The 13,415-nt window shown below is 38.3% G+C and overlaps 1 protein-coding gene across 3 annotated transcripts in view; it reads left to right on the forward strand.

Annotated features, from left to right (window-relative positions):
- Positions 1–7,624: 7,624 nt before the first annotated feature.
- The window catches only part of WDFY4 (WDFY family member 4), a 365,261-nt gene continuing 359,470 nt past the window's right edge, over positions 7,625–13,415 (forward strand). For all 3 annotated transcript variants that reach the window (XM_027859244.1, XM_027859252.1, XM_027859263.1), the window contains exon 1: positions 7,625–7,876. In XM_027859244.1, coding sequence (XP_027715045.1) covers positions 7,640–7,876 — 237 coding nt within the window. In that variant the 5' untranslated portion in view covers positions 7,625–7,639. The remainder of the gene's footprint in view (positions 7,877–13,415) is intronic.

Consider the following 13,415-nt stretch of genomic DNA (forward strand, 5'->3'; position numbering starts at 1 on the left):
GTTAGTGTTCTCTTGGTCAGTTGGAGTCATGTGTCTCCCCACATACCAGCTGTCCTTTGCAATTCCAAAGCTCTCCCAATCACCCTCACAAGTCTTCCTTCTCCTTCAGCTCAATTTCTTCTCCTGCTCCTTTCCCTATACAACCTTCTCCCACAGAAACCAGAACTGAACCGTCAACCTTCTGATGATGAGTCTCTTGGAATTTATCTCGGTTGGTCTTTAGACAACAACCATCCATTCCTTGTGTTTGACACAAAATATTGATGAACAAATCACCCTGTGTCAGGCACTGTTCTAAGCCCTACGTATACAAAGAAAGGCAAAACCAGCCCCTGTAATTAAGAGGTTCACATTCTAATGAAGAAGACAGCATGAAAATAACTAGGTACATGCAAGATGTATGCACAGTAGATGAGGGGTCCTCTGAGAGTGAAAGTCGTTAGTGGCTGGGGAAACCAGGAAAGTTCACCTGTAGAAGATGGGATTTGAGCTTAATCTTAGAGGAAGCCAGAGGCAGAGATGCAGAGGGAAAGCATTCCAAGCATGGAGGCAGCCACTTCAAAGGTACAGAGCCTGGCAATGTGTTGTTTTGGACTAACAACATGTAGCTCAGTGTAGCTGCATAGAGAGAAGTAAAGTATAAGGAGACTGGAAAGGAAGACAGGGCCAGGCTGTGAAGAACTTAAGAGAGGACATTATATTTGATCCTGGAATTATTAGGGATCCTTTTGAGTTTATTGAATAGAGAAGTGACATGGTGAGACCTACTCTTTCAGAAAACCACTTTGGCAGTTGAATGGAGAAGGGATGGACTGGATTGAATAGGGAGGGACTGCAGTGGAGAGAAACTTGAGCCTGTGTGTTTAGAGAATGGCCTTCAAAGGTCTAAATTGAGCTGGAAAATGTAGAAGATATTCATTCACTGGCTTTTGTAGCTTTCTGAATTTGGATTCCAATGCATTAAGGCTACCCTTTTATCTGGTACTCAGTGGAATAAAACTGTTGCCCCATGTTGAAAAACAGGTGGAGGAAAAGGGCTGCTTTGGGGGAAGCATCATATGAAGGAGTAGCCAACTTTAGTCTAGACTGCCATTTTAACTCTGAAATGAATGAGCTCTGTGTTTGCCCAGAGTTAAAAATATAGTATGATGAATCCTTTCTGCTGTCCCAGTCACAAGTGAACAAGCAACTTGTCATCCCATCTGTTTCATCTCTTGTGAAGTTGACAACATATGTGGCCTTTGTAGGGTTCTTTTAGTAACTGTGTTTGTTTGGGCATGTTTTTCCCCCTCTGGTGAGGACTCTAGTGAAAGGCATCATGACATCATGGCTAATACCTCAGTCTTTGATTGAAAGAGCCTGAGTTAGCTCTCATGCTTTCTAGCTAAGTGATTCTGACTCTGAGCCACAGCTTCCTCATCTGTAAAATAGAATCATAATACTTGCATTATTTACCTCACAGTGTTGTTGTGAGGAAATGGTTTTGTCAATTTTAATGTGCTCCATACACGTGAATTTATTATTATTATTTCTACTAATATCTCCTTAGAGTTATACATTCTTTGTATTTACCCATTCCTAAAGTGCTGTATAATTGTTGTTGCTATTATTATTATAATTTTCCCTCCTCTTCTTTAATGCCAAAAATGCTATCCTTCCCCCTCGTCCCCCCAAATGACACCATAATAGTAGCTCACTGCACAGCGGCTACTGCAGCTTGGTTCTGCTGATTCAGTTCAATGCCTCGGGGCTGATCCAGCCATCTTGTCTCAGCTTTGCTAATGGCCAAGGTACTGGTTCTTGAATAAGAGTGAAAACAGTTGTCAGAAGGGTTGTTTTACCTTAGTAAAAATGGCTGGGAATGGAAAGAGGTGCCAAGCACCTAGGGCTTCTGCCAACTGGTCCTATGTCCAGAAGTCTTAAAACACTCTGGCTGTTGCTTACTGTCTGGGGGTAGGGGGATAGAATTTGGAACTCAAAACTTAAAGAAAAAATGTTAAAATTGTTTTTTTCATATAATTTGGGGAAAACATAAAATATTACTTAAAAGCACTCTGGCTGCTTACTTCATCCAGATTACAAAGCAGCCAATTAATAAGATCAAAATATGGTAGAATTTTGTCATCTTTACTCTGTTTATTGTTCGAGTTTGTAGGATCATTCCTATAGTTCCAAAGCAATTTAAAATGTATTTGGTCACATCATGAAAGACAATGTAGACATTAAAAACATGAAGGATTTTAGGCTTGGTCGAAACAGTAACTGCTTACCTAGTTCACTATTTTGTGTGAGCTGCATCTCTCATTTCTATGCCTTTGCACAGGCTGCCCCCTCCCCACCTCCTGTAATGTAAGGCATTCCCACCTCATTTCCACCTCTTAGAATCATTTTTATTTCTTTCAAAACTCAATTAAAGCAGTATGTTGTACCTCCCTGATCCCTTTAGCATCTAGTGTCCTTTCCCTGTAAATTTATTTTTCATGCATATATGCTATTCAATTACAATATTATTGGCATAGTGATCAACACAGAGCAGCCACTTAGCAAATGTTTTTTCATTGATTTATTGGTTCATTCATGAACATGTTTTTCCCCTCATAGAATATTAGTTCCTTGAGGGTCCTCTTGCTTTTTGTCTTTTGATTTTGAGTGTTGCCTAGCATAATGCCTGACACATAGTAGGTACTTAATCAATACTTATTGATTGATTGAACCTAGTGTTAAAGGCAGTTTTGTAGGGGCTGTGGTAGTTGCCCTTCATTTCTTAGATTACTAGCAACCTAGACCTGGAAGAAAATTTAGAAACTACCCTGGTTCAGTAGAGGACTCATGTCCATACCATCTAGCCCAAAGAAAGTGATTCCCTATAAACTTTAATAACCTGTTGTGTATCATCCATTCTATTTAAATTGACACTTTTCAAAACACCAACTCTTTGCATGGTACTAGCTCAGTTACTGGAGATACAAAGACAAAAATCTATCTCTGCCTTCTAAGAGATTACATTTTACTAGGGGGACACAGGACATACACATGTAAGTAAGTGCAAAATAATATAATTTAAGAAGGAAAGAGAACTCACATCTTGGAAAGAGTGATTAGATAAGGCCTTTAGTAAGAGGTGGAAGCTGAGATACGATTTGAAAGAAGCTAATAATTGTGTGAGGTAGAGGTAAGGCATGAGTGCATTTCATATGTGGGGAGTATTGACTTCAGGGAACAGACAGGTTAGCAGATCTGTTTGATGAGAATGGAGAGTGAAGGGAAGTAATAGGAAATGAGACTAGAAAGTCTTCCTTCAAATTTCAGTTCAAGTCCCACCTTCTGATAGAAACCTTTCCTTTAGTCTTTTAGTTTTTTATATTCTCTTTCTCTGTTTCTCTCTCTGGCTCTCTCTCTCTCTCTCTCTATATATATATATTGTTTATATAATATATATTTTATAATATATTATAACATAATATAATACAATAATGTTGTACATTATAATATATTAATATTATATAATATACATTATATATATCTTGTTTGTACATAGTTGTTCACATTTTGTTTCCCCATCATATTGTGAGTTCCTTGAGGGCAGATACCATGGGTTGTTGGGTTTTGTTTTGGTTTTTTTTGGCCTTTCTTTGCATCCACAATATTTGGAACAATACCTGGCACATAGCAGACACTTAATAAATGCTTGACTTGATTTGACTAGCTTGGAAACATATTGGGGAGGGATTTAAATGTTAGGCTGAGATTTTGTATTTTATTCTGAGGGTGGCAGGAAGCTTACTGAAATTTTTTAAAGAGTTGAGTGACTTGGTGTTTTAGAAATATCACTCTTTTTTAAAAAAAATTATTTGCTTTTTGGCAAGGCAATGGGGGTTGAGTGACTTGCCATGGTTACACACTGTCAAGTGTCCGAGGTCAGATTGGAACTCAAGTCCTCCTGACTCCCAGGAAGAAGCTCTATCCACTGCACCACCTAGCTGCCCCCGGGAAATATCAATCTTTAAACTATGTGAAGGATCATTTGGATAGTAGAGAACTTGGAAGCAGGGAAAAAAGTTGGGAGGCTGGTGCCATAGTGTAGTAATAATTCATAAAGTCCTAAACTTAGGCAGAAGTTCTCTGAACAGAGAGAAGCAGACAGATATGGGAGCTGCTATGGAAATACAATCCATAAGAAATGGTATTGGGCATTTGGAATTGGGTTGAGGAAGAACTATGGAAGAGCAATGACCAGAGCTCACCTAACCTAATCAATTCATAGGGTAAGAAGTTCTTTGATTTTATTACTATGAAGTAATACTTTTTATCAGTCATAAAACTTTTTTTTCATGTTTTGGATCTGTGATCTCACTGAGCTAGGTACTTCCTCTAAGAGAACAGATTATAGCCCATCACTGCTTTTTCATCTGGTGCAATTTTTTTTTTTTTTTTTTTTTGTAATTGACAAACAATTGACACAACAAAATATTATATTAAATTAATCTTTCAGTAAGTTGTGTGCCTCTAGTGTATACAGTCATCTGTGAAAAGTCTGCTAGCTTCCTTCTAATTTTCATTAACAATGCCCTTGATGGGTGAATAGAAACAATCTAAAAAAAGATTCTACGGAGAAAGTAAGCATAAGTCAGGACTTCCATACGTGGTCCCAGTGCATTTGTGGCATATTTTCTTTGTTTTCCTTTAAAACTCCAATTTTCTACCTGGAAAGACTCACAACTGATGCTGAGTGAAGTTAACAGAACTAGGAGAACATTGTACACAGTAACAGCAACATTGTATGATGACCAACTTTGATAAACTTAGCTCTTCTCATCAGCACAGTGATCTAAGTCAAATCCAAAAGTCTCATGATGGAAAATGCTATCCACATCCAGAGAAAGAACTGATGGAGTCTGAATGCACATCGAAGCACACTGTTTTCTCTCTTTTTTTTCTTTCTCATGGTTTTTTCCTTTTGTTCTGATTCTTCTTTCACAACATGACTAATGTAGAAATATATTTAAAAATAAAAATGAAAAAATGAAACTCAAGTTTTCTGTTGCAATTATGCCTCCAAAAAGTAGTGCAAGTCCTTTGGGCTTTAAGCCCAAGCATGCAAAGTCAGTGATGTGGCTTAGTGAGAAAATAAAGGTGTTAGATAAACTTCATGTTAGAAACTATCTGCAGTCTCTGTTGGCCATGAGTTTGGTGTTAATGAATAGAGATTCTTTATGTCCACAAAGAGGAGAAAAGTACTTGTAAAAGTGTTCATGAATCCCCTCCAAGATCCACTCTAGAAAGTGCTAATGTAACCTGTGAAGTGTGCGATGAAGGAATTGAAAAATAAAATTAAAAAAGCAGCTAGGTTTCTGAGTACATGAGATGATGGTCACCACACCCTCTTGCTGGTGCTCATGCTGCCCAAGGAGATTCCTGCCTCCCCTGTGTGCTGGCTGAGTGGCCTGGCACCGTGCAGAGAAGCATGGTGGGGCTGGAGTTCCAAGCCCAAATGGGGCATTTCTTTGGGAAACAGTTCAACCAAGGACCAAAAAAAGAGATTAACAATGGCAGGTTGGCACTTTGCCTTTTTCACCTCGGAGTTCTGACATCTCGGCCCCTTCCCCTCCTCTTGTCCCACACTGCCTCTCCTTCCCCTGCATTCTATAGGCTATTGCATGGTTACTGTGTTAGGAGAAGTGCATATTACTTGAATTAATGTCTTGTTATAATGAAATGTATTCAGAGAAGGGTATTTTCAACAATCTCTGATGGTTGTAGGAACCTAACCCCATAGGTTCAATGTGTTAGCATTCAAGTTTTTAACTTTTGCACCATTTTGCCCCCATGAAAGTTGAGGATTAACTGTGTAAACACAATATATATATATATACATTACATATCTTCTATATATACATATGTGTGTATAGACATGCACATGCATATATACATATTGATATATAATACATTCATGTGTGTACATAAATCTATATATGCATAAATATATCAAACACACATATATGTATGTGCATATGGTATCTATCCATACATGCATAACTGAATATATAAGATCATCAAAATTATATGGTGTGCCTGGTTTTAAGCTTTAAAAAACTGCACTAAGACTTTTGGGATACTATGTATATGTATGTATGTGTATGCACACACACAAATATATATATGTATGGATGTAAGGATGTATTTTATCTCATTTGATTCATACAACCTCCTTGAGAGTTAGGTTTTATTATTCCCATTTTACAGATGAGCAAATGAATGGTCAGAGAATATAGCTGACTTATCCTGAATCACTTAACAAGTAAGAGTGAGGTAGGATTTGAACTCAGTTTTCTGTTTGACTCACTGTGGCACCATGTATATGTAAATATATACGTGCATCGATGTATGTGTAAATGTATATATGTATACACACACATACATACACACTCAGAGACTACAAGGTTTTGTAGAAGGAAAAACAAGTTGAGGGAAGGTAAACTCAGGAACTGTCCTAAGCTGAATATCAGAATAGCACAGATGATTGACTTGAAGCAAGGGATATAAAAGAATAGATTTACTTGGCTTATAAGCCTAGAGTTGTTGATCCCAGAGTAAGGATATGTGTCGATAGTCATATTGTTCCTGCCTCCCTCCATTTAGAACACCTTCCAGTCTTTAACTTCTATGAACTTAAATCTTCCTTGTCCCAAGATTGTCTCTACTCACTTTCTCACACTGCCAGTTAGATCAAGTTACTCTTAAGAGGCAATAAGAGTGCCATCTCCAGTCATCCTGCTACTGGACCTAGGTGGCTCAGGAGGAGAAAGTGGTGACTTTGCATAGCCCTCCCTCACTTAAATCCAGTTCACTTGCATGTCCTGGCATCACTTCCCTGATGTCAGGGTCCTCTTGGAGAATGAAGCACAAACAGCAATAAGAGGAAATGTAATGTAGTGGAGATAGAGCTGAGCTCAAAGCCAGAGTGACCTGGTTCGGGTCCCACGTCTGCCATATTGGCTTCATGACATTGGGCTAGTTATTTAACCTCTCCTGTCCCTAGGCAGCTCTGGAAGACTATATGTCGCAGAGAAAGTACCAAACTGTGCTGGTGGAAGAAGTTTCCTTTTCCAGTGAAATGTCTCATCCCTCACCCTCCTCCTACTCTAGGATGACAAAGAACAATCTTTGCCTTTGACTCATTATAGCTTATATTGCTTTTACTCTTTACACCTTTAGATTCTTATATACAAAATGACTCAAATGACTCCTTTGTGCATTTTTGCAAAGCTTCCTTTCGAGTTAATTTAGTGAAGATTACCTTGGAGGTCAGAGGGACCAGATGGCTTTGAATCTGAGGATATTGGGGCACAGTAGAGTGAGAGACTACATTAGTTCCAAACTAACACTGAAAATACAGAAGCTAAAATTCAAGACATGGCCTTGTAAATGTATCAATATCATTATCATATTTATTGATTCTCTTCTTTGCCCAGCTATCTTAACCATTTAATCTCACGTAATTGGGGGTAATACATGTCTGGAGTCATACTGAGTGAAATCCTATACTTTTTATTGATTCTTGAAGCTAAAGGCCAGAGAGTCCTGCAACAAGATGGTAATTTTATTTATTTTTTTCAAAATAGGCCACTTGCACTGAGACATGGATCAAGAAGACTTCTCAAAGGAGCAAGAAGATGTATCTAACAAGACAGATTGCAAAGCAAACTCTGGTGATCTTTTTCAGCCCGAACGCCCCCAGGGAGGGCATCCCCAATGCCCCACTGCCCTGTGGGAGATGCTAGAGAGGCAGTTTCTGGAATATACACAAGAAGCTGCTTTGCTCAACCCAGAGAACCAGCAGAGGATTTTGTTAAGGCTTCTCCCTCTGTTCCTGAAGGTCGGTATTCTTATTTTTGGAACCTGATGAGAGTGGGGGACAGTTTTAGAAAGAGACACAAAAGTAATTTCTGAGAGTTGTAGTCCCCAGGATACATATATGCCATCCATCAAAGATGCCTACCTTCCTGGAATGCTCTAAAATGTATCTTTTTATGTCAATCTTTTGTCTGAGTATTGATTTGAGGGTTGTTATCGGAAAGCCATGGACTTAGATATAAAGCACTTTAGTGCTACTTTAGCAGGTGCTATTAAAGTACGGAGTTGACTACAGGAGTTGCTGAGTAGAGCAGGACATAGGGAGGATCTTCCAGCATTTTAGTGCCTGACCAGAAAAGCTCATTTAGTAAAAAAAACTTTGGTTAAAATTTCACTTAAGAATTGGCAAGGTATAGGATGGCCACAGATATGTTAGAATCCAACTTTCATCTCCATTTTATTTGAGAATCCAAAGGTTATTCAAAGTTTCTGGAACTCATACATAACAATAAAATTAGCATTATAGACATTCATGTTCTAAATCGTATGATCCCATAAGCATCATTTTGTGGAAAGGCTTTAAACTTTTTATATCAATTACTTTATTAATAGCTTTAATATATTTGAGAAGTAAACAAGGGACAAGCATTTGGATTACTCTTCCATTTTAACGGGTCAGAAAACTGAGACACAGAAAAGTATCTGAAGCAGAAAAAGAGCTGACTCCACAAACAAATTCTGATGCCAATTTCCAGGGTCACTGATATATCCATAACACATCAAATATAAATTATCTTGTGAAGTATATAATCTGTATTTGTGTTATGAACATTTTCTTATCTGATGGTCTGGTTTGGGATTTTAGGGGACTGAAAGACAGTCCACACTTAGTCTTCTTATCTAATATAGGGTGTTGATATTAAAAAAAAAACTTTCGAATGCTTGTTTAAATTTCATTGAAGTTTTAGATTGAAACTTTTAATAAAATGAAAGCATTCTTGTTTACCTCAAATCTCTTCTATTTGAAATGCTTAAATAATTATTTTTATTACAATTCTAATTTGTTTCACATTAAATGTATTTCATAGAAATATTTTATAAAGAAGTCATTTGATTTTATTACAAACATGTATACAGGAAGAAATAATATTCTTTACTTCTTCCTCTGCTGCCCCCATTTTTTCTTGTCCTGAGAAATGGAACAGCACATGTAAGTAAGTAAATAAGGAGAGACCAGCCTTGACCACCATAACAGGCTGGTTTCAAGAGCCTTGAGAAAGTCAGGGTTAGCAGTTTTTATATTTAAAGGTAGACCCAGAAAGGTGCTGTCCTTCCAAAGGCATCAGGCTGAGGAAGGAAAATCAACTGTGTAAGTACGAATATACCATATTGACAGGGGGTGGCACACCCTTTCCCACACATGGATATTTAAGTAATAGCTACCACAGACAGGGAATGTGCATAGGGCTCATTAATGAGGAAGCATGAAGGGGTAGAGGGACAACTAATACCTCAAAGACTGCAGGATGATTCTTCTGGTGATTTTTTTGTGCTATTCTTGGTAGATTTGTTCCTCATTAAATGTGGAGTTTCTGCTTAATGCTTTGCTCTACTTGACCTGTTTTTTTCTTGGGTGGGGCCAGATTTCTGTTAGGTGTGGGGTTTCTGCCTTACTGGGTTTTCAGTCTGCTAGGGCATAGCACTAGAATTTGCAAACAGATAGTTCTATAGTCAAAGCCACCACATCTGGCCAATAAAAGCCAAGAAGGGTGTATCCCAGGCAAGATTAAGTCCATGCCTGTCTATCTCTATGTCTGGGCCAAAGATCGAAACCTTGTGTTACAGAGAAGTACCTTAGGTTAGCAACTCTTGCATATCCGCAAGATCCTTTCTGTCTTCAGTATAAATTAATTTGAGCTATGATAAAAGGTAACATTAAGGAGGCAAGTTCCGCATTCTTGATCCACCTAGTTAGAGGGTAATAGAATTGTAGATTTAGAGTCAGAAGGAGCTTTATAGGCCATTGTGTCCAACCTCCTCTTTTACATATGAGGAAACTGAGGCACAGAGATGTTAAGCAACCTAATCAGCATCATAGAGCTATTAAATATCTGAAGTGGGATTCAAACTCAGATCTTTTTGGTTCCAAGCCCAATATCCACTACTCTACATTTGTTTTTAATATGTACATTTGTCAAGAACTTAGCCTAGATTATTTGGTGTGTTATTGTGCTTTTGCCAATGAAAACTCTTAATTCTTCCTACAATATTAATTGCAATTATAAGCAGAGTGAATGAAAAGGCAGACCTATGTGGGTAAAATATTGTCCACAGTTTGTAGAGACACCACATCCATCTTTGGCTGTTTATATTGGCAATGTGTTTCCTCCATGAAGTCTGGGGAGGTGATGACCTCGATCAACCATCATCTCCCCAAAGAAATTCCTTTTATATTAATAATTCAAAATTTATTTCTTTTCTGTCTGCCACTTCAGAAAAAGATATTCTTATTTCTGAGGTCTGAATTCACAGTAGTCACTCTGATTTCAGAAGCTAGTTTCAGACTTTCTATATGATGCTAAGGTGACCAGGAAAAAAAAAAACAATTTAAGAAAACCACAAGTTGTCTATAAAGTGTAAAAGTACCTTGATGACTTTTCCATTATAATAACTTTTTTCCTGAAATAACGCATCATTTTTAGACATATGTAGACACTCTTTTAGTCAGTTATCACTCTTTTTAATTCTTCTGATGTTTTCATGCTAGTTTATAAATGATCTAATACTTAAAATTATTTTCTGGCAATACAATTAGAATTCCAAGAATAGATTATCTGTTCATATCACTTTCTCAAAATGACAGATGCTCATACTTTGACTATTTCTGTAGAAAACACTTTCCTGTTTTCTGGTATGGTTCCGCAGTGACAATTCAAATAAGCAAATATTCTCTTTTGGAGGTTCTTTCTCACTTCTCACTGTGTCTTCTGCTTTAACACATTTACCTTCTTCTCCTTTTCCCCCTCTGCCCTCCTCCTCCGTAATAGGTGTCTTTATAAGGCTTAGAGGAAGGCTCTGAAACTACAGCAGCAAACCAGTGATAGAACTAATCCTTTCAGGAAATTGGTGACTTTTTGCTAATTCTTTTCTGAATAGTTTATTGTCTCTGACCCCTCCCCTTTACTATTTTTTCCTAAGGCAGCTTGAGGTCATTTGGCTCATCTTAAAGTCATAGGAATCATATAATCAAGAGAAGAATGGCCATCCTATGGAGCATGTGTGTGGATGCTCCATGGGATGGCCATTGTTAAATATATTTTTTGGTTTGGTTAGGACCTTAGGAGTTGTGTATTCCTACAGGAGCATTTCCAAAAGAGTTGTCACATAGCCTTGCCTCAAGGGCTTACAGTGACTGGATCTTTTTTAACCTATGAGATAGGTATTCTATTGTTGGACAATATTATTTGTTAAAATTTTTCTTGCATATTTAACACCCTAGTATTTTCTACCTGTCAGCTCTCATTCTATCCTTTGAGACCAAGCACTGTAAACTGGTAAAGAGACCCCTAAAATCTTTAGGTTTTTTAAATATGAGCTAATATCTAATCCCACCTCCTCCATCTTGTAGCTATTGGTTTTTGAATACTTATTTATTTGAATATTGAATACTTGGATATTTTATCTAGTTAGATTTACTTTATAATTTATAGAATAATAGATCAAGAGTAATAAGGGGCCTCAGGCCCATTTAACCCAGTCCTTTCATTTTACAGATGAGGAAAGTGAGGCCCCAAAAAGTTAAGTGACTTGCCCAAGGTCACTCAGGTAGCAAGCACCAGAAGTAGGCTTTTAGTCTAACCTCTCTGGCTCTAGAGCTGGTATACCTTCCACTGTTCATTGGATCTGATTCTGTCATCTACCATATTAGCTGTCTCTTTTAACTTTGTGTTAACTGAAAATTTGGCAAGCATGCCATTTATATCTTTATACAAAGCACTGATGGAAATGTTGAATCAAAAAGCCTTGAGGGGGAGAAGCCTGTGGGATGCCAACCCCCTCAGATGACAAGAGACGCAGCTTCTAGTTTCAGCTCTCCCACTAACTAAGCAAGGTCACACAGCCACTTAGTGTCGGAGTTTAGCCTAATGACTCTTATGCTCACTGACTCTGAGTTTCCTCCCATGCCAGAGAACAGGAATTAGACTAGCTCATTGGATCAGAGTTAGAATGGGAGGGGACCTTCCCAGATTATCATGTTCAACTTCTTTCATATTGCACATATGTGACTTATACAAGATAACACAAAGTAAGGCATAGAACCAGGTTTTAAACCCAGGTCAGATGTCTCTAAAGTCTCCTCCAGCTCTAACACTTAATAATTTTAATTTTATGATTATATACATACTGAGGCGGTTTGGAATCATGGTTAGAGAGCTGACTTCCAAGCCACAAAGACTTTTGTCTTGTATTCATGGCATAGCAGATAGAGACATGAATTCAAAGCAGTAAGACCTGGGTTCAAATCCCTCCTTGGATGCATACTGACTGTGTGACCCTGGCCAAGTCATTGCAACTTCTCAGGGTTCCAGTTAACTTTCTAAGACAGAGTTGCAGAGAAGGAGCTGACATATGTTGGCAGTTTCCTCATCCAGGAGGTCCCTGGACTGGGAAAATCACACCCTTCCCCACACACATCCTTAGAGGATGCTTGAAGATGTTGGTGTTTTTTGTCCTTCATTCTTGAAGAGGACCAGGACATCAGGAATGTGATGCCATGACTTGCAAGTGAAGTGGATTTAAGTGAAGAGGGCTGTGCAAAGTCAGCAGCCTCACTTTCTCCTCCAGAGTCATCTGACTCTAGCGGCAAGGCGTAGATCAGGATAACTGGAGATGGTCCCTGCTTGGGGATGAAAAAGTCAGAAAACAGGCAATGATAATGATAACATTACAATCATCACCACACTAGTATGTTGGTACATTCAATTATCCAGAACTAGAATTCCTCTGCCTTCTCACCTCCCAAGATCTTCCCTACATCCCTCCTGACTTTTCCTTGGGCATCTAATTTCATTTTTTTTGGTTTCCCTGCAAGAAATCAGCATGGGGCCTCACAAGGCATCCCAGTACAACTTAGATAATGTTAGTAAAGAGAAGTTCTAAGAAGTATTAAACCACATTTTCCCAGCATATAATCTCTTCTTTGGGGGCAAATTAGGCCTTTTTGGAAACTACATTAACTCTTTCAGGCCTCAAGGGTACCATTTGATAAATGATTATTTCAGTGTACAAAATGGTACCCTTGTGGTCTCAAAGAGTTAATGTGGCTTCCAGAAGTGCCCAACGTGCTCCCAGGAAGGAATTTGTGTCCAGGGAGAAGCTGGCTCAATTTACAATTACTGTTCAACTCACAGTGGCCCAGTTTACGTTATTGTATCATGCCTTTTACGGTCCCACTGCTCACTAGCTGCTACAAATACTCCTGAGTCAACCTACTGTAAATTGGTCTTTGAGGGGTTTGTAAGTGCATGGAGTGGGCAAGAGTACTTGTTAGAAAAATATCA

The sequence above is a fragment of the Vombatus ursinus genome, unplaced genomic scaffold, assembly GCF_900497805.2.
Source record: "Vombatus ursinus unplaced genomic scaffold, bare-nosed wombat genome assembly UNPS02000749.1, whole genome shotgun sequence".
Lineage (NCBI taxonomy): Eukaryota > Metazoa > Chordata > Mammalia > Diprotodontia > Vombatidae > Vombatus > Vombatus ursinus.